The 21,717-nt window shown below is 41.1% G+C and overlaps 1 protein-coding gene across 1 annotated transcript in view; it reads left to right on the top strand.

Annotated features, from left to right (window-relative positions):
- Positions 1-5,120: 5,120 nt before the first annotated feature.
- The window catches only part of LOC124157628 (LIM/homeobox protein Lhx9-like), a 49,766-nt gene continuing 33,169 nt past the window's right edge, over positions 5,121-21,717 (top strand). The window contains exon 1 of the mRNA XM_046532530.1: positions 5,121-5,449. Coding sequence (XP_046388486.1) covers positions 5,235-5,449 — 215 coding nt within the window. The 5' untranslated portion in view covers positions 5,121-5,234. The remainder of the gene's footprint in view (positions 5,450-21,717) is intronic.

Consider the following 21,717-nt stretch of genomic DNA (forward strand, 5'->3'; position numbering starts at 1 on the left):
AAGATATCGAAATGTGGTTTCAAAAAAGAATGATGGAGATCAAATGGATAGAGCGTATTAGTTATGCGGAAACCCTATGAAGAGTACTCAGGAGAGAAGAGAAGTCTTTAAAAAAAACCCTGAGCAGAAGACGGGAAAATTTAATCCGTCTCATCATTAAACACTTGTGAAAATTCTTCGTTAAAACTCTCGGGGGTACTCGTCATGTTGAATAAAAACGTTTGGGCCACGTCGCCGCGTCAATTTTTGGGTGGCCCCAACGTTTCCCGACCGATGCTGGTCGCTTTTTCATGAGATTCTCAAGGGGAACGTTGGGGCCACCCAAAAATTGACGCGGCGACGTGGCCCAAAAGTTTTTATTCAACATGACTTGTGAAAATTATCGTTGAAGGGGACGTGGAACGGAAGAAGTACGGGGGTTGGCCGCGGATGAAATAAATAGATGTGACGAAGGATTGAAGTGAAAGAATTACGTGAGTGTTAAAAGATTAGCCGATAGGAAAACTGAGTGGAGAGCTACGTCAAACCAATCTTAAGATTGATGAATGCTGATCATGAATCAAATTAAATTTATAAATTCGAATTCATTTCACTTCCTTTTTGTGAGCCTGAATCGAAATAGTCGTACCTACATCTGCGCCTTGCCTCCACGCAGAACAATGAAGGGTCGGCGATAAGGTGGGGTATTGTGCCCTTTGACGTGAATCTAGTTTATGCGTGCCCCGTGTTGTCGGATGTCGCATCGGGCGAAGGGTTAAGTGTCCTTCGCCCACTCCCCCGACCCTGCTCGTTGTCCTCTTGATTTTCCTCTCCCCTTCCCACTGAAACCTTCCAGGAGGAGGACAGGAGCGGCCGGTCGAATGCTGGTGGTATCTGTTGCTCTCCTCTTCGCCATGTGACATCCACCAATGAATTACGGCGATTACTATCGGTTTTTAGCCCCTTTTAAAGGTAGGTATGTTAATAAGAAGCCACCGTACCTTCGCTTCAAAATTCCTTGTCACTGGAAATTCGGGGAATTTGGGGAAATCGTCGAAAAGGGAAGAGGAGGAAAAGAATTTTAATGATGGCGTGTGGGGGATGGAAAGAAAGAAAGAAAGAGACGTAGTTGGGAATTTTGGTGGTGGAGGAGGAGGGGGTGGGGACGGAATAACAACCCCGTCCTGGACCCCCCTTTCACCCCTCCCTATTTCGGCGTGGGAGGTTGCGTAGTGAGGGAGCGGTTGGCGGAAGGGGTGTGAGAGGTTAGCCGGCGGACGAGGGCGCTCTCTCGGCGACCGATCGACTCGAAGGGTGGGAGCCCCCGTGGAATGCGACATTATTTCCGGCACGAAAACAGCACGGGTGGGGCGTGCTCAATTGGACGAAGGAAAATTATGTCCTCGTTCGAGCCCCCTTCTCAGGTGATTCTCTTGGCACGCACGCGTGCTAAGTAGTCTGTACGCAAACACGCAATTATATGATGACGGATTGCCATTTGTCCATCGGGCACTAATGAGGAGTAACTCTGTCCGATGTCGCAGTTCGTATACATGCCCAGGGACAAGTTACGGAGTTATGTTTCTCACCCTTTTCCTTTATTTTTTTAGTCGGAGGAACATGTTCACAATAATTCTCGAAATTGCCGTTCTCGCAAAAGACACTCACCAGCCCTGAGGATGAGCTCAGAATTGGAGCACATCCTTAGGGTTTTCGAATTAATATATTCTCAAATATCAGATTTTATATGGCAAATGTAACGATTTATTCAATCTCGATCATATTTTTACCCTAAAATTATGAGATCAACCAGAAATAGCCTGCAGCATTATGGAATCAACCGCAAGTGCACGGGGATGCGAAAATTTCTCCGAGGAAAAAAACAATCAGCCATTTCCTAAGAAGAATTTTTGCCTTGCTCCGCACATTTCATCTCCAATGATCAAGTGATGGTCAAATCTCCTCTTTGTTGATATATCTTAGTAAAACGTAAACAGATAAAATAATTTCAAAACTGGAAACCCTTTCTCCCACCTTCTTTTTATTCGGGGCCGGGAAGCGAAAAAAAAACAAATTTGAGTTTGTATGCTCCAATCGGAGATAAATGTCCGAAATAGAATATGATTTTAATGAACAAAATGTATATTTTTCTAAGTCCATATCATTTCCATTGAAAATAGTAATGCATAGATCGTTCCTCACCAGATAAACCAGCATAAATATGGCGAGTTATTTGTTGGACAACGAGAGGGTAATTCTTCGTTAATATTCTCTGGATAGTCGTAATTTTTGGTTTAAATTCTCTCGAAAAAGTGTTATATTTTACCCAAATACTCAGTAAGGTTCTCTATTTGCCATTACCGCATTATCAAAGGCCTTCTCATTTCTTCGTTCAGCCATTTTCACGTATTTATTATATTTATTAAGCTTTCTTCTTATCCCATACCCGAGTACTGGCGACTCACTCACACGGTGATTCAACACGAAAGTTGGCTAGCATATTTAAGGGTAGATCTCACCCCAATCTAAGCCGCTGGCGTGTGAATGTCCCTCTTTAAGGTTAGGGGGGCTAGCTACTCTCCCTTGGCCACCTCGCTTTTCGAGGATTTTGTTTCGGGTTGACTGGAGGCTTCACCTGGGGTTTGAACACACATACCTCGATCAGCAGCCAAGCGCTCCTCCCGTTGGTATACCTCGCTCCCTTTCTAACGAATATTTGCGATTTATTTCATTGCTTCTGATTTAGTTTCCTTTAAAATGCATGAGAGTATGAAAGTCTACATATTTGAACTAACATTGTATGCTGTAATGTAACTGCATGCATTGTAACGGTAGCAATTCAACCCTTCCAGGAAAAGCATCATCATTTTAAAGGATTTGTTTAAACTTACCTTGTGTCTTTTCTTTGTGATATCCTTCACGACTCGGTGTCCCTAAATGCTCTTTGGTGATATCTTTACCCATCACGATGACAACTACTTTTCCGTTGAGATATATTTCTGATAACATATTAACCCACAAGTCGTGGGATATCTTCACAAGGAACTTTATCCCATCCATTTCCCCCCGTCGACATGGATACCTCTCCAAGTTTTTAACAGCATTTGATGGACAACAACAAGCAAGATTGGAAGGTGCAACACCTTTATTGTTTCTTATGATTTCTTTGAAATAAAGGAGTAAATTTCACGAAGAATTCGATAGTTTTAGCATGCAATCCTTCTTCTTTGAACTCTTCACGTCGATTTTAATGCTTCATTGTCTTCCAAATTGCTTACCCGACAATCACATCTCTCAGGCACTTTCCTTAGAAATATGTCTGCATTTAATTGCATTCAACGAAAACAAGTTATAAAGTTATAATAATGAGAGAGTTTTTTTGTATAAAACCCCAATTTCACAGTAAATGGCCCATGAAAATGCGAGAATTCTCGGCGAGTGCTGTATTGTTAGGTAGCGCGTGAGATTGAAGCAGCGGTGGCTAAACAGCATATTAATATTTGCACTTCCTGGCCACTGGTTTTAGAAATAGCTGTTGCGCTAGAATGCTACCATTTATCAGTAGGAAATTGCAGTGACCCATAGATAATGTTAATTTTTCAGTCAATTTGCAGTTTTTATTCAAAGCCGCAAATTCGAAAAAAGCATAAGTCCATTCTGCAAAGTGTTTCGACGTAACACTGACTCTACTCATTGTAAAAGCTACCCGAGCCATTTCTTTGACTCTTTGTCATGAATAGATGTGACTTCCTTTAATATTATTATATAGGCAAATAAAATCAATCAACCACTTCAGGAGACTAAAATAACGTTGATGAAAACTGTTGATCTCAATTTCTTGCCCAGTGATCTTGTGCAGTTTTGGAATCAATGACTTCAATTTTTCAGTACCGTCTGAACCCCATTGCACGGTCAGCATTATTTTTATGACGCATTGCAAAACTAAATAAAAAAATCTTGCACTACACGTTCAAGTAGCGCAAAATAACCTTTGGAACGATATAAAGCATTTTATGGATGGTAGTGAAAATCCGGTCCTCGCTAGCATCCTGTGACTTTCACAATGCCACGCATCGAATGATTCAGGATCAAACATCACAATGCTCGCGTTTCACCGAATGCATAAAAGATCAAAAAAGTCAACCGCTGCTCCTTGGAAAAACCAAAGTAAGGCTTGAAGCATGAGTCTTTCCAGGACGGCGGGAGTCAGGGAGACCGCGTAATATTAGTCACGTAGGAGGAGGGAGGGGTGGTCGGGAGGACCCGTTGGAGCGGTCGTGATCCGTGAGCACGGGCCTCTCAAATGAAGCGGCGGCTGACACGGCAAAATCCCTCCTCGCCCCTTCATCCACCCCCCCGTGTGTTTCCGGAGCAGTCCCGGAGCGAGCGGCGGGCTCAACTCGAACGCCGGCTCTCGCCCCAAGGCGAACGAACGACTGTCTATATAGAGAGAGAGAGAGAGAGAGAGAGAGAAAGAGAGGGAATGGGAGAGAGAGAGAGAGAGACGCCGACTCTGCGGTCTGCTAGTTTCAAGGAGAGAGAGGGTAGGAGGAGGGCACAGAGAGCCCCCTTTTGATCGGAGAGCGTGTGGCGTGGGAATCAAAGAGCGTCGGATCGTGTCCGTGAGTGTGTATGTGTGCAGAGCCCGACCCTTACCGCGCCCTCCCCCGCGAAACCCCGTGGGGACGAACCGGAGAGAGAGAGAGAGAGAGGATGTCAGTCCCCTCCACTTCTCCCGACTTTAGTTTCCCCGCCTTGCCGACAGGGTGCACCACCCCCTCCTCCCGCCCTCCCTCCTCTTGGTAGCGAGGGGATGTGAGTGGGAAAGACTCTCTCCCCACCCCCCTTAACTCCACCCCCTCCGCCCCTCGAACCATCTCCCATCCCCGCCTGTCTGTCTGTCCGAGTGTGTGTGTGTGTATATTGCGGATCGAAGCACGACGCCGCCTGCGCGGGAGTGAGGAGGAGGAGGAGGGGACCCCCTTGTCGCCCGCCACGCCCCCTCGCCACCCTGGGGGATGCTGGAGGATCGCAGCCCCAATGGGGGCATGGGGCCCACGGACGGCGCTCCTGCCTCGGCGGCGTGCGCGGGCCGCGGGCAAGGGGGCGGGAGGGGGCAGCAGCCGCCGCCCCTCGGGGGCCGGGCCGCGGTGCCGGAGGCGGCGGCAGCGGCGGGAGGCGGCGGCGGGCCTGGAGGCCTCCTCCTCGGGCCGCCTCCGCCGTCCGCCGCCTCCTCCTCGTCTTCGACGGCGGCGATGGGCGGGCCGGACGCCGCGGAGGACGCTTCGTCGGGAGCGGCGTGCTGCTTCGGGTGCGGCGGCCGCATTTGCGACCGCTTCTACCTGCTCGCCGTGGACCGACAGTGGCACTCGGGATGCCTCAAATGCTGCGAGTGCAAGCTGCCGCTCCACTCGGAGCTGACGTGCTTCGCGCGCGGCGGCAACATCTACTGCAAGGAGGACTACTACAGGTCAGTCAGTGTCCGTGTTCAGTCTCTGTCCCAATGGTCATATAAGTGTCCGTATCACCATTGTACCCATCGATATCGCCGGCGAAGCCTACAGCTTGATGCAATGTGGACTACCACTGGTTAGTGTCCGTGATCTCTGTTTTCTGACTGTCTACGGGAATGTCCATAACGATGTTTTACCTGAAGATATTGCTTGCGAATGCAACGTTTATTGGGACAACCTCTACTATAGGTCAGTGTCCGTGATAAATATCCGTTTGAATGTCCGCTCGCTACACTGCGGTAAATGGTACCGCAGATGTTATCTCCTGGTGCCAGAACGACCACTGCTATTTAGTGCCAGTGCCTCTCTGTTCAGTGTCCGTCTCACAGCGGTTCAAGTTGCCGGCGGGGAAAATCCACTGTAATAATGGCTATAACAGGTCCTCGTCCGTGATCGGTGCTATGATGCCAGCAGAGACTATAGTGCGTTGAGAACCGAGGGGTAGATGCAATTGGTCAGATTAGTCAGCGATGATTTTAGGCTAAAGTGTATGTTCCCCACATTCACTGCGAAAACAAAGCTGCAAGAGTTCAGTTAGTATCCGCGATCAGTGTATCTGTGCCTTCTCGTGTGCCCGTCTTATTTCTGTAACCGAAGCTCGTGGAGGTAAAGAGATATCCGTGATATGTGCCAATGAGTAGCGCATAATTTGAACCTTTCTATGTGATTTACAGACTAAGTCAAATAAATAGCCACAAGGATACTCTTGGATCATGAATCAACCTGTGCGAATAATTAGATTTATGACAGGGAGACTGATAAGCCCATCAATAACCCCTTGATGTCGTTCCATTCCTTTCCATTCTACTCAACAATCCCTACTCCAACCACCAGTAACCAATACTAACCAATGCCAACTCCATCTACTCTTGTATTCTTGTATGAAACGGATGAGTTTTATGCTGAAGACCTCATGGCGATCTTTCCCGTCAAATGTTCGCCTCGTATGCATATTCAAGATCAGTGCGCCTGTCATTACAATAGATGTCGCTTTCTGATGCGGAATTTGCCACAAGTTCCACCACTGGTATGTGTCCGTTGTTAGAGACCACTGTCAGTGTTTGTCTTACCATACGGGAGCGCGACAACTGGCTCGATGTGCGGAAAGCAGTCTTGTATGTGTTCACTCTCTCTCCGTTTGCTTCGTGGATTACCAAGTGCGATTGCAAACAGCGCGCGCCTCGCATTGGCGGTTATTGCGCGAAACAGCCGAGGTCACGTGACCCCTTTGCCGTGTTGATTGGCGTCCAGTCTCGCGGAAAGACGTTGATTAAATTATCCTCCCCCCCATTCATCGCCGTCCAGTCGGTCCGCTTAGTCCTCTCCTCTCAGTTAGTAGTGCCCGCGGTTACCGCTCCGTAGTCCCGGCACCGTAGTCCCGAGCTTCTATCGTGAGATACCAGTGTTTCTTCTTCCTCGTGACGATCAAGTGTTTCATAATTATGGATCGTAGCCTCCGATATGTACAGGCTGGAACATCCGAATTTTGATTGTCATCCGTTTGAAATTTTGTGTACGTCCTTTAAGTATGGGGGCACTGTGAAAAATTTCTTAAATGAAGTTATTTTAAGCTAATAATATTCGGTTTGTATCGTAAATTTCAATATGATAATTATTGTAATAAATCAATCGATCACTACTGAGTGCTCATGTGTGAGTGTTTTATGTGAATTTACCCGTTGTATTAGCGTGGCGTTCGAAGAAACGCGTCGTTCGGAATATTTTTGATTTACCAATACGTCTGGTTCTTTTTTCACCAGGATTCATTAGTGCACTCACGTTTTCAATGAAAGAGAGGTGGCCTATAAAATAAACGGTGCGACTGTATACAATTGGTTATGTTTCTCGAACTCTGCCAGAGTAATACTATAGGAAGGGACGAAACTTTTTATTTTTCTCCTGTAATAATCGCATAAAATTCGGTTTTAAGCATTACTAATACTTTCCCTAGTGCATTTGTGTTTTAAATTAATTTTTATTGGCACAAAATGAGTCGTGCGGAAAATTATGAAAGTTAAACGTTACTGAAGTTTGTCATGAGAATACCATTAGAAGCTCATTTCCTGTGATGCACTTAAACCGTCTATGTAAAAGTAGGGAAGGTATTAGTGTTCCTGCTTGTAAGTACATATCGGAGGTTAAGTTATGGATTATATTGTTCATCACTGTCAAATTCAGGTTGCGAATTTAAGAAAAGGTGCATCTTTAGTTGTTTATCACGTAAAGGTTGTTTGATTATCATTTAAATCACCCCAATTATTTCAATGGCAAGGACGTACTTCTTAATCGCGCGAATGTCTCCAAATAAATACTATCCAGCATTGGATTTATTCTCTCAACCGCTCAATTCATTCTCATATTATTTGGTATATCAGGTGAGGGGACAGTGCTTAGGCGTTTTGTAATCGACTCTATGCTACCTCTCATGATTTGCTATATATGCCCCGTCGCCTACTGACGTAGATCCGCTCAGTTTTGGCGTAGCTGGCGTAGGTACTGCTGTCTCACTTTGACACGGTAGTCTCCGTTAAACTTCGCGGGTCTATGTTTTTGAGTTAGAAAGCCAGTCTAAAGCGCTCGTAGCTTCGTCGCCTAAAAAGTAAGTCACGTCAATTTTGACAGAGCTGATGTGGAATTCTTGTTCAAGGGTTGTGCTACCAAATTATTTCTTGCGTTTTTTTCAATATAATTCAGACCAACCAAAAATCATAATGGGCACAAAAAATTTTACGCCGTCAAAACCATGTCGGCTACGTGCAAGCATTGCAACTAGGATTGAGTTTGAAGTGAATTGAATAAATTTTTACCACATCTCATTATTGACATCGTATTATTAAGGCATGCGGTTAGTTGGTCATGTAACATTGTATAAGTATCGCTTCTGCTGTTTAAAATTTAAGCTTGATAAAATCACTTCGTAATATACGTTGGGAATGATCGCTTAAGTATTAGCAATTGATTGTAATGTTTCAGTGGCTAGGTGGAGTATTATTCTGTGATGAGGAATTTGAAAATTAGTCTTCAGCCATTTGGACAACAATAGAGGGAGGTCACGGATTCAATTTATAATGACATGGTTAAATGAATAACTAACATATTCGTGCCAATGAGGTCTTCGGTAGGAATGTTGTGATTTATAACTAAACATGCATTAATTTTTCATTGACTGCATTCATTTTGAATTGTTTACTACTCCATCACTTCCAATATATTCCGTAAAACATATAAAACTACCAATTAAGAAAAAAGGAAATAACGTATAAAAATTATTCCTATTATGCGTAGTAGTAAGTAACACGATTCAATCCAATGTTAGTAACAATGCAGTTGTTTTCAGTAACTCATTTCCGAGCAATAACAGGTCAGTTAATGATTTCAGCAATGAACGATACTTCCTCAAATAGTTCTTCAATTTGTTCCATGCTTTGAATAAATAACGTAGCAAATTATATGAAATCTATTTTTTAAGTTGCTCTGCCTTAGATAAGACGTGCCTTAAGGTGCCTCAGGTTTCTACCTGTATTACGATTACAAGACGGAGAAAACGGATTTAGGACAAGAAATTGACTTTCATGCCCGATTCGCGAAATTTGTAAGCGTTTAAAATTTAATGTTCACGGATATAGAATCTTTTCGTAATTTTATTTAAGCCGAATGAGAGGCGCTTAAGTTATCACAATTTCAATAAGGCGGCGCAAGTAGAGGTTTCATAATTATTTGCATAAGTATCACATTTGGTAATGTTCCTCATTTCTCTTCCTCCTTCCTTCATTTTACTTTCGGATCTCAATAGTTGCCGCTACTCAGCCACCCCTTGCAACAGCATTAACTAATTATGATGAAAAATTTCCATCCGGTCCTGAGTATATTTTATCTTAAATTCAGCAATGTTTTGGCTCTCTATTAGCTATCTACGTAATATATTGATGCTATTATTCTGTGAGTGATAGAGAATTTTTTTGTTCTATGCCCAATTACTTTTTTCGGATTCAAAAAATAATAGGGATTTTTAGGGAATCCTCCCCAGTTTCGATTTCTCAGAGATAATTAATTGGTTTGTAGCGCACAATGTGGGCCACTAGAGGCGGCTTGGAAGTATGTTAAACGCCGAGGGCGAGGTTCCTCGGGCCAGTGAAAATGACCCACAGCGCCACAGCGGGCCGAAATCTAAAAAAAAACCAACAAAGCAGTCATTCTAACGTGATATATACATCATAACTCCGTTTTCTATCTTTGTTATTTTCGTTCAATTTTGTATTTCGAGAGTTTTGAGTCGTTCGTTCATAGTATCACCGTCCATTTTCAGTTTTCTCCGAAAATCATCGAAATGAAATGGTAGTGTTAGTGTCATATCATTTTAACATTCGTCAATTTAAAATTTTGATATTAAACAATGACTTTTGCAAGGTTGCTTTTATTCCTTTTTGATCAAAGATACCCACTGACGTGGACGTAGCTCATTTCCTTCCACTTTTATTGTGACTTAATAAAATCGCCATATTTACATTCTCTCGTAAAAACGCTAAAAAAAACACTCAGAAATCGTCACAGTTTCTGAAAAATCATTTATGGGACGCATTGAAAAGCAAAACAATTCTAATTGCTGGACTGAGTCCTGTAAGATGAACAATTGGCATGTAAATTTATTGCAGTGATGAGGTTATTACAAAATGTGAGAGTAGTAGGTATTGGAAGCATAAATATTTTGTAGTGAAGGTTGAAGAATTCAAACTCAAAGAATATTATAAAAATAAAGGCCTTACCGTTGGATTACCGTTTGATTCAGAGGGCGATTGTTGAGCGATTGTGTAGTGGAGGTATCGATATGGACGCGAATATTTTAGGCCTTTGTTACTAACGTTATAATTTCATCTTTTGTAGCAATTTTAAGACTACAATATTTTCTGTTTCGCGAAAACCTTTAAGCCTTTGGATTTATCATTATCGATCTTTGAATCTAATTGAAAATTGAATGCCTTGGTGATTGGATAATGTTTTCTCATGCATTTTGCGGTAGGAGCGAGCTGAACTGCCAGGCGGAGAAAAAGGGAATGGGAGAGGTATTTTCAGTGGCAAGTTTCTGTTAAAAATTAGGAACTGATGTCAAAGATTTGGAACATAGCGCAAAAATGGATTGTGAAAGGTTTTAAATGCTCATAACAAGTAAATATGAATACTGTTGTAATAAGAATTCCTATAAAGAAGATTATCAATTGGTAGAAATTGGGGTGCACTGTTTCCTTTAAGAATTTAATTCTTTTTTCTCATTCATGCTTTGGCTTTTCAATATTTCGCGCACCAGAAATAACCCACAATCCCGGAATGGAATGGCACGGCTTAGCTTCAATATTGGTCAATTTAATTCACAATTGCGCGTCCCCTATAATAAATATCCACTTTCATGCATGTTGAAAGTCGAGTGTAATGGTGAATGGCAATCATACAAATTTATTACCATGGCGGAATTTGTCAATTTTTTATTCTAATAATATATTACACCAATAGGGTAGTTTCCTTCATCAAAGAAAACGAAAAGCATTGATTGCGATTCGTTACCCACTGTTAGTGTATTCATAATATAAAAATTATTTGGTTTTAGAATTACCGGTTTAGACGAATGGCAATGGTAAATTTTTATCCTCATTTGAAAAAGGCCAGATTGGCGCCCATGCGATGCCACTCCACGTGACGTCACAGGGACCTAGTTTCCATACGAGTAGATAGGAGTTTTATATCATCTGAGATTACCAATGCATGCATGGGGCACAGAGCTCAGAGACACATGTCTAAATAATCACCTACTAAAACTGGCTAAGGTCGGAAAGTTTTCTTCGTTTGATAAGGTATTAATAATCCTTGTTTAAGCCAAGTGCTACGAGCTAGCAGGGTACTCTGCTACCTGCTAGCATTCTGCGTCGTATCAGCGCTCAAAGCCTCGCCCCAAGGGCACCTCACTTGCGGCAGTGGGAACCAGAACGACGTCACACGGAGTTTTCCCGGCATTCATACTTAGCCGTCGCTTGAAATTTTTCACTTTTCATTTAATCGCGAAAAATATATTTCTTCGTTTAAAAATCTAAATGCGTGAAATACGCACTCCAGGAGTAATAACATTCCGATTTTGGCAATAAAAAAATAATAGGAAACCACCCTATTATCACCTGAAAGTTCAGCGGTGTGATGCATAATGGCGTTAAGTTATCTTATGTGATGAGAATTATGCTTCCCTTTCACCACTTATTCTGTTCCCATATAATTAGTGCATTCCTTGAGCTATTGTGAAGTACATTTGAGAACATTTGAATGGCTATGAGCAATGGGACTTCATAGAGACGACCCATTACATCCCAGAGGTGATTGATTTCTATAATGTTATCAACGCAGCATTACCCGAAAAGAGCTAAAAAGATAAATATCATAAATTATTAGAAATGGAGATTCACTGCTTTTTTGTTTTAATGGCTTTCTATCGTTCGTGCTTTGGCTATTTAATATAATACGCATCAAAAATTATCCTTAGCACTGGAATGGCATAGCCATTCAATAGTCCTACAGTATAGAGCTTCAGTACCGGTCAATTCGCAATTAGCATCCACTTTCAGCCATAGTGGAAGTCATGCAAAATAGTGAATGGTAGAAGTGCAAATTTTTATCACGGCGCAATTAGTGTTAAAGCTCTATTGTCATTACGGATTATACCAATCATCACCTGGAGGCTCAGGGGTGTGATACATCATGACGTCGTCTTATGAAATTTTGATTCCCTTTCCTCTCTTCTTCTGTTCCCAACCAATTGTTGCATTCCTTGATCTTTTGTAAAGAGCTCACGGCTATGGGCAAGGAAAATAAATAGAGAAATCCCCATTCTATCCCATGAAAGGTCGATTCCTGCTGCCACTTCGGCCGCATTTTTATCGGTTTTCAGACATTTGCGGGCCAGGGTGATAAATGCTTTGCGATCCACTTTTTTGCTGTAATTAGCAGTATAGTGCTTGCAATTGCGAGGAACGTCATTTTAATAGCGATAAAATCGATAGATATAATCATCTGGAATATAAATTTCGCTAAAAAATCCGTAATTATACCTTATTTACCCGTGAAATACGAATCGCTTTGCCCGTCAGAGACTCGAGTGGCGATTATTGCAAGCCTATTTAAGTGCGCCGTGAGTGACGACTCATTTGGAGGCTTATAGTTTGAGGATGCTCTTCCTTAATGTTCGTGGCAATGGGAGCATGGGCGTACCCAGCGAGGGATAGGGGGGGAGGCAGATGCCCCCATTAGAAGCAAAAATCGCAGAAGTCTTTAAACAGAATCAGCACTGAATTGAAACGAAAGTATTCAACAAATTTTATTTAATCCCACGAGTGTACGAGATATGTAACTAAAATGAAACTATTTTTCAAGGAAATAATCACATAAATCCTATGGCCTGCCCCCCTCCCTTAGATTATGGCTTGCCCCTCCCCTAGTTATGATCCTGGGTACGCCCTTGAATAGGAGTGATTCGCTGGATATATTTCAGAATTTATGGAGCACGAGAGTACAAAAACTTCTTCAAACATCCACATAATTCATGTCCCATAATTCATTTTACCGCGCATTTAGCGTTCTTAAAGGATGTAGCGTACTTGGAGCCTTCTTAAGAATGCCCGTCAAGGTGTTGGTTGGGAATGGAGACCAGTGAACTCGCATATCCTGAAGGTAGACAAGTTTCTTTTTTTCTCTCAACATGCCAGTAAATACAGGAGCGAGCAGGTAATGAAGTTTAGAACGGAAACGGACCCCATATGGACGCGTGAAGTGAGCATCCACTGCCTTGCACTCGACGAGTATCACTTCCACTATTCATCCGGATGAGGAAACACAATGGATTCAGGCGATGAGGAAACCAGCTAGACAGCTGCTTGATTCAACCGTCGGAAATGTTTGCCTTGAAAGGAGAAGTAAAGACTAGGAATGGTTCTTTAATGAAAATACTTTTCTATGCTGTTGAAAGCAAGTAATTCGCAGTTAAACTTGAAATCTTAGTAGTGAATTATTGCTAAATGATCTACCACAGTGAGTACTCTTCTTGCGTTTAAATTAACGATTTTAAAAAATTTGAATTTTATAGACTGCATATATTCGCTTAAATGACGTATTTGGGTCGAGACAATTTGTCACGTTGAAAAGCTCTTAAATGAGTTTTTTTTTCAAGATTGCAGCAAAGTATTATATCATTAAATTTCTGACAAAAAACGTCAGAATTCTGCGTAATTAAATGTATTTGGAATCATAAAGACTTAAAAAAAAGTAAATTATCTTTTAGTATAAGTAATTATCTTCAGAAAGTAATAGGATTTTGACAGCTGATCTTATAGTTCTTTTAAATTATACGATTGACTTTTATAGTAGATAAAGAAGGCACTCAATACACTTAAAGGCACTACCATCACTTACACCTGCTGCTACCTTATTTGATTCGCATTTATAATATATCGTTAAAGAGGAATATTGCAGAGCAAGTGAGGAAATACGGTCAATTCTTACTTTGAATATAAATTATAAAATGAACCAAGGGGCGATTCCTATGTTGCCGATTTTTTATACATTTTATTTAAATTTTTAGGCCTGATATAAAAGCATATTCGATTATTGTGGCCTCATATTCGTCTAACTTGGATTTTCTCCATCGCTAATTTTATTTAAAATTTATTGCAATTTTCTACAGATGCGTCACATGTGCGAGTCTTATTTTTTTCTCAGAGCTTACTGTTAACCCTCCCTTGTCTGTTAATGCTAGCACTTGTCGTGGGGACCAATTATAATTTATTTTTACTCATCGTTAAGTACTATTTGAGGAACTCTCATTATTGGGGAATATGCATCGTATTTTTGGACGTTTTCAGAGCAAAAGGTTGACTAGTTAGCTATCTCATTCATTTATTTTTGAAATTCCGTACGAATTCGTCGAATATTGTTAAGTTTTATGCACTTACCACGAAAATATTGTTTTTCTAATATGCTATGTAGACTTTCCTCTACATCCTCGTCTATTGTTCCTTAAAATAAACGATTTAGTTTTGATTTGTTTTTTTATAACCTCATACTTCAGCAATTTACTCCAGCGACGCTGAATAGGCAAATCCACATCCCTTACGCTGGGTCTTTTTATATCTTTTTTTATTCTTTGTTAACGAAATCAGAGGCCATATCACAGCCGCGAATGGACAAGATAATTTTGAAAGCTTGATGCCTCTATGAATGGAAATTACGAAAGCAAAACTTTCATAAGTTCCCGAGAAACTTCGATATTCTCTTGTAAGTATATAAGGGTTACCCAAGTCCTCAGTCGACATTGTATCATATGATAAATCTGCTGAGTTTCAACCTTAACTGGCCGATCAAAAGGCTGGGCATATGTAATCATATTTTGTTTCCACTAATTTTGCTAGTTTTTTTTTTGTTCCCATTGAGCCAAAAATGTCTTTCTTTCCCTCTTGAAATATATCATATCATGTGTTCTTCTGCAATTAGCAACTCTTTGGAGGAACATTTAAAGTATAAATATTCCTCTGAGTATGGGGTATTATTTTTTTTCCATCCGCCTTTAGCTTTGATATTTCGGATGGGAAACGTTTCATTGATTTGAAAGCTTGTTGCAGCTTTCTTCGCTTTCCATTGGGCCCGAAGGGAAGTAAAAAACCTTTAACGAGTGCTTGCTGCCCTCCGTATCCTTTTTCTCGGCCGGTCTGTGCCCTGATTCCCAATTAGATGAGCTTCCACTGCGCCTCTCCATCAATGAAAGTTGCTCTCCCTCCCTGCATCTTCGGCGGCGCATTCTGATCATGATCCCTCGGCCATCCCCAAGCCAAGTACCGGTTTCACGAACAGCCTCTCATCGATGGCATCGGTAATATTCTTTCACAACTTCCCCTCAATGTAGTTGCGTTCTCCATTTTTGGAGTATTAAGTTTTTCCACGTGACAGAGAGAGCCGTGCAGGTTGAAAAATTAGGTTCTTCCGAAGCAATTGATATCAAACAAATACGTGGTTAATATGGAGAAAAAACTTGTTCGATGCGGTTAGCATAAAAATTTATAGTACGCTGCTATTCCTATAAGACCGTCATTCAATTAAAAAAATTTAGCCAAAAAAATTCTAATCATGATTTGATCAACTATACTTTAAAATGGAGTTAGATAGATGTTCACCGGCTTTACTCCTACCGACTTTACTAATAGGTTCTTCCGGAAGTTCTAGTTCAATGAAAAATCTTAAGTAGTTAAAAAAATACTATTCGTCAATATGATGGAATGAATTTCATTCCAAATATACCACCTAAGTAGATAACATGCACTAACTCCAAGTACATCTTCGAGGGGTATTAGCAAACTGCAACGTACCTTAGTATGATCGCAGCGTTCGTACACCGATGCGGCCGTCTACTAACAATAAACCAAAACAAATTGCTCATCGCTGCGAGCTGCAAAAGAATTTTGATAAAATTTATGGATAAAATTTGTGATTTGCAACTGACCAACTTAATGTAGCATATTTAAGAGAATAATTGTGCCCGTAGTAAAGTTGCAGAAATTCATTCGGCACTGTGATGAAAGGTAACTTGTGTCAACGAAGAACTTAAATTGTAATGTAGTACTTTACGTTAATTGTATTCTAAGTACATGTGAATACAGAAATACTTAGAGACACTCTCCCCATTTTAATTTTAATTCATCTGGTGAACAAACATGCATGAAATTCAACCAAAACAGCGTGCCTATCTCGAATCGAAAATCTTGGAAGCACACGCACACATCAGATAAACATACGAGGTAAAAATAAAAAGATGATGCATTTCCAATACGAGGTTTTAAACATAATAGCACTACCGAAAAAAAATATGTTTAGTCTAAAAGGGTAGCTAAGGTTGATAAAATATTATTTTAAGAGCAAATAATACGGTGATACGTTTAGTCCCTTTTTGACATTTTTCTTTGGCAAAGCTGGTACAATGAACACTGTACAGCCCTGTACAGCCCAGCTGTGTACAGCGCCTTCGTCTGCACTAGCCTTATTACGTCTTGCTTCGGGGCCTGGTACTGTGTCTTTCGGGCCACAGCCAATGCAATTTGTCGAAAAGATTGGTGAACGCTGTATGCAGTCGTATTCTCATTTTCATTCGCTAACTATTTAGCCAGAAATGCGAAATGCTTCGTGTCTCTGGCGACGAGAAAGTTATTCTCGTTCTGATTTCTCGATCTGAACGTAAACATTCTCCAAGTGCGAATTTCGCTATCGACGACAATGAAATCGCTCTAGCGGCTTAGCGAAAGAATTGACGAGAGACAGACTCGTGATTTTACAGCCGCTCTACATCATTATTATGTTGTATTTTTGACCCCAATGAGTGTAATTGTTATTAAGATGCTTGGCGTACAACCTGTGTGTTGTTTTGCTCGTCTTGTCGTTCTACGTAATCAAATAAAATGATTAAAAGTGGGTTTGCATTTGAATGAACCGCGGAGCTTCTCTTTGATAGGCGTATAGTGTTATTGTGGGAGTGCTGTTATTCTGAATGTGTTGGATTGCTTGAGAAAACTTGTTGTTTCGGTTCTTATACTCGTGAACGTTTCATCGGAAACAATGACAAAGAGACTGACCGGAGTTTTGTCATATAAGAGTATAATATGGAGTCCTTGAAGTAGTGGTGTAGTAGATAGCATGACTGTCAACCGATCTTAAGGTTGCAAGGTCGATTCCTGCCATAGTGACTTTTTTCCCTCTACCACAAGAAAAAGGTTCCCATACTATGCTTTTCATCTTCAGAGGCAAGTCTCTTGGAGTTGCCAAAATATTTTCAACGCACAGTAAAATCTCTCATCAATTGTTCAGCTCTTATAGAGACTCACTGAATTTCACTATTAGGCTTTACATTTATGTCCGGCAGAGCTCTAGGCAACATAGGGTGTGTAGTAAGCTGTAATGCTGCCTTTGGTGTTCATCCAGCATCAAAAAATTATGTTATATTATGAGAATATTTGACTGCATTCCTTGCCTTTTCTTCCCTAATATCTTATTCTTGCCTTACATAAGTTCCTTAGCGTACGATAAGTTGCTTATCATTTTCTTCCGTAATAAAACCATAAGAAACAGGTAACTCTCTTATTTTGTGCCATCTGGATTAGGTTTAAATAGAAAATTTTAGTCCATACGTTTCACCGGAGTGACTTTTGGACTCATCGTTCACATCTGCGAAAAAGATGAAAAAGAATAAGAACGGTTTTATGTTCAGCTAAGTACGGAAAAGGACTAATGAATTAGCAATATTGTACAAAAATACATAATGTAAGCAATTTGATAGTATCACGCAATAAAAAACACATGGAACAATATATTTTAGAAATATGATTTGAACTTACCAACGTGCCTCGCGCCGTTCAATTGTTTCGGACTGCCGAGACCGCGGAGGCAGTATATCGCTGAAATTATCTTGCGCCCATTGAGTTACGGGTAATTCGCCATTGCTTACGTCGCATTCACGGACTTAGATATATGACTTTTATAGACATGAGGTAACTTTAAATAGTTTGTTTCTGAGGTATCACGAGATAGCGTAAAGCAGACGATTTTAAGCGTTTGAAATCAACTTATACTATCAATACCTATCATCTGCTTTCCATCGTTAAGTAGGTGCAGAGCCATCAAAGTGACACTAGCTTTAATTTTGATGTGAATTTTGATTTTGGTGGAGATAGCTTCATTTTTCCTCGTTAGTTATTAACTAGTATGAGGAGATGGCATGAATTTAGCAGACGATCAGTGGTCAGACGGTGCAGACTATTTTAAGCGTTTCACGTAAAGTTCTTCGACTAATGCTTCGATAATACATGTTCCAGTTATATTCTCGTAGCTGTAATTTATCATGGTAATCTATACTTCAACCTTGATCATTTGATATATCTCATCCCGGCGTGATGCTCCACTATGACTCGTGATTATTGCGTTGTCCCTTAGGGCGCGTAAATGTGCTGCCATCTGTGGTAGAAACTTTGGGAAAGCGACAAAATCGGCGTCATCTGCTAACATGGCTTGCATAGGAAAGTTGCCGTAGGCTGGTCGCAGTATATCGCCAAGAGAACGAAGTTACCCGAACTGAAGCGATAGGCGAGGCGAAAAGAACGAGAATAATCGCGGAGAAAATTTTCGTTTCGCTTCGAGTTGCCGTAGCGAAGCGAAGACCCGGGCGAAAGGAGAACGAGAATCACCGTCCTTGCCGATAAAGTTCACTCAAAGTAAAAAAATGGTATATCACTCTCGAAAATTAGTATTATTTAAAGACGCCTGTCACACCCCAAAGTGGATAGGAGTTTGACTATGGACAATTTTATTAAATGACCAATCCCAGTGTTTTTGGGGCAAAAAATCTAGTTATATCTGTTCCTGAGCATCTCATTATACATGGTATACTCTATCCATAATTGTCACATTTCTTCCGATTATTTTCAATCGCAGATATTGCGAAAATTGGCTAAAGATCACTGATTCCAAATTCTTTACTCAATATCCGATGCAATGGTTCGTCTAGTGGGCAATCTCATCTTCATTTTAAGTTTGAATTTCCCAGCCGTTCCTAGTATTATGAAGTATCCTGTTTCAAGAACAGTTTAAATCGAACACCGACAAATTTTGGCGGGTCCATGCGGTAATTTTTTCGTGATGAAGAAGACAGGTGGAAACCTTCGCCCGGGATGGAACCAAAGGCAGTTTTATTTGCCCACTCGAAGGCAGTCGAGTATCGCCAAGTAAATAAACCAGCCGAAGGAGTAATAAAATGCGATGCAAAAAAGCGAATGCGCATCACGTACCCTCGGGTGGATCTTGTAATGACGAAAGTGATTGCTGCAGTCGGGAAATGCGCCTTTATACCCTCGAGTGATTTCAGAAGCGCCAAGTCGATTAGGTGGTTGCGTGGTATCATAAGGAAACATCTTTGGACACGCAATCCTTGTGAAAAAAGATGCACGGTTTAAAGTTGTTAATTTGGCTTGTACTACCTGCCTTCAAACATCATCTAAGGATTCATAGTAAATAAAGGAAGATAGATTTTCAAAAAAGTAAATAACTACCCAGATAGTATTAAGATATATGAGCCGGTTGACGCTCGTTATGATATTCCTAATGGCGTTATGCTCAAGTTAAACGAAGTCACAATTTACTTTTGATTCAACGAAATGTTTGATTTCATTTGCATTCATGAATTTATTTGGCATTCGCAGGCCAAAATTATCATTCCAATATACAAAGTTACAGCTTTTTTATACGAGCAATTCATTTACTTCTATGCGCTAAAATAATCAAATAAGCGAATTGAGGTAACTTTTATGAGTTGAAATGTAATTTTTATCTGCCATATTGTAGTGGTTGAGATATGTGAGGCTGAAATTGTGGTACAGGTTCAAACTATCATACAATCAATTTTGAATATTTTTATTCCCGTTAGACGGCATAAGTCTTTCAGCGTAATCACATCCTAAGACTTCAAATTCATCACGGCATCAATTTGTGATTTGTTTCGCGGATATTTTCAGCCGCGTACCAAAAATATCTTATTAATTACAATTATTCTCCGCATTTTATAAATTTGCATTATACACAGTGCATATTCGACAATAAAGAGGGTGATACAAAAGCTATAGCTGAGTACCTACTAAGACAACAAACGATTGGTTAGAGTGAAGAGTTCCACTAATGAAACGTACTTCGCCAGCGAACTAGGAAAATTGAAATTAGTCATAACAATCAACATAACAATCAATATTTTAGCTGTCCAGTAAAGCCGCTGAATCGGTTTATACTTTTTACCTCACCATTGAGAATAAGGGGAACTGGTAATAGCTCTAAGACTCTAGATCGTATCCTGTTAACCCCTACAATTCTATAAATTTCCATAAAAGAGACATTCTCATGTAATTTTCGTTCCCACTTCTATTTTAAAAAATTCCTAATAAAGTGAAATTGGTACGTGTAATAAATTAGAATGATCAGATGTTTTTTGATGAATGGAGTTTTTTCTCGTGAATCTTTGAATGATGGTTCACAGAGTCTTACACTCTTTGTCAAAAAGTGATTATTTTTCATTTTTCCCAATTCATTAAGCGTAAAATGGAGCAATACTAATGCACATCTCTGACGCAAAGCATCCTCATTGACATCCTCACATTATTTCAAAGCGATTCACTTACATCTACTAATGAAAGTTGACAGATAGATAACAACCAGGAACATACGAAATAGGGAAAGTGACCTCTACTCATGGAAGAATTCTTTTATTTTATCACCATGATTATAATCTTCGCGCTTCTTATCATTTTATCTCAGACCAACCTTGACGTGAACTTATTTAATTTACTATGCGGTTCGTATGATCTCAACCGGAATGGTCCCTGGAGCTCTGCACACGGAACCGAAATCGCCTTCTCTAACCCAAGCCTCCCCACGGATTGGAGTGTCGAGTGTAACTACATATTACCACAATTTATTCTGTGCCGAATTGACTCCGCGCCGTTTCCATATGCCGGTCCCCAGTGCGTGTTTGACGTGGTTAAGTTTTGTCGGTCACATGGGGATCTTTATTCATCGCTGCTTATAACGCCCTTTCATCATCCGGATCTTTATTCACTCCCCCACTTTTAAAATTCAAACCCCCCCCCCCCCTCCCCGCCTCTCTGACCCCCCACATCTGCTCCACGTCGTCCGACGCCTTCTCCCCACTCCACTATTGCATACGACAACATCACTCTCCCCTCCCCCACTCCTCTCTGATTCTCCCCGTGGAACCAAAAGCCACCCCTATCCCCCCCATGTTGTGTTCATGAGCGCGAGCGAGCACCGATCGCCACAAAGCAAACTCAACCCCCCCCCTAAGTACTCAAAGCTCTCCCCCTCCTCTCTAGTATGGATTCCCCTCCCCGTTGGTGCGCGCGGACGCCGCTGGTGGCGCTCTGGTGGCGTTTGCTGGGAATACAGATTTGCTTTTTTTATTTAATTTTCTCTCTCTCCTCCCCTTCCATAAGGGGGGGCTGGAAGGAATTTCGAAGTGCCTCTGTAAATACGTTTTCGCCCATGCTGTTTGACGGGGAAGGCTCCTGGGTTCGAATACCGGACCTTCTGACACTATCTCGTGGGAGAGTTCGTGCTCCATATGACTTAGCGTAGGCAAATTAAAGGATTAAATAATGCC

Source organism: Ischnura elegans, chromosome 1 (genome assembly GCF_921293095.1).
Source record: "Ischnura elegans chromosome 1, ioIscEleg1.1, whole genome shotgun sequence".
NCBI classification, from domain to species: domain Eukaryota; kingdom Metazoa; phylum Arthropoda; class Insecta; order Odonata; family Coenagrionidae; genus Ischnura; species Ischnura elegans.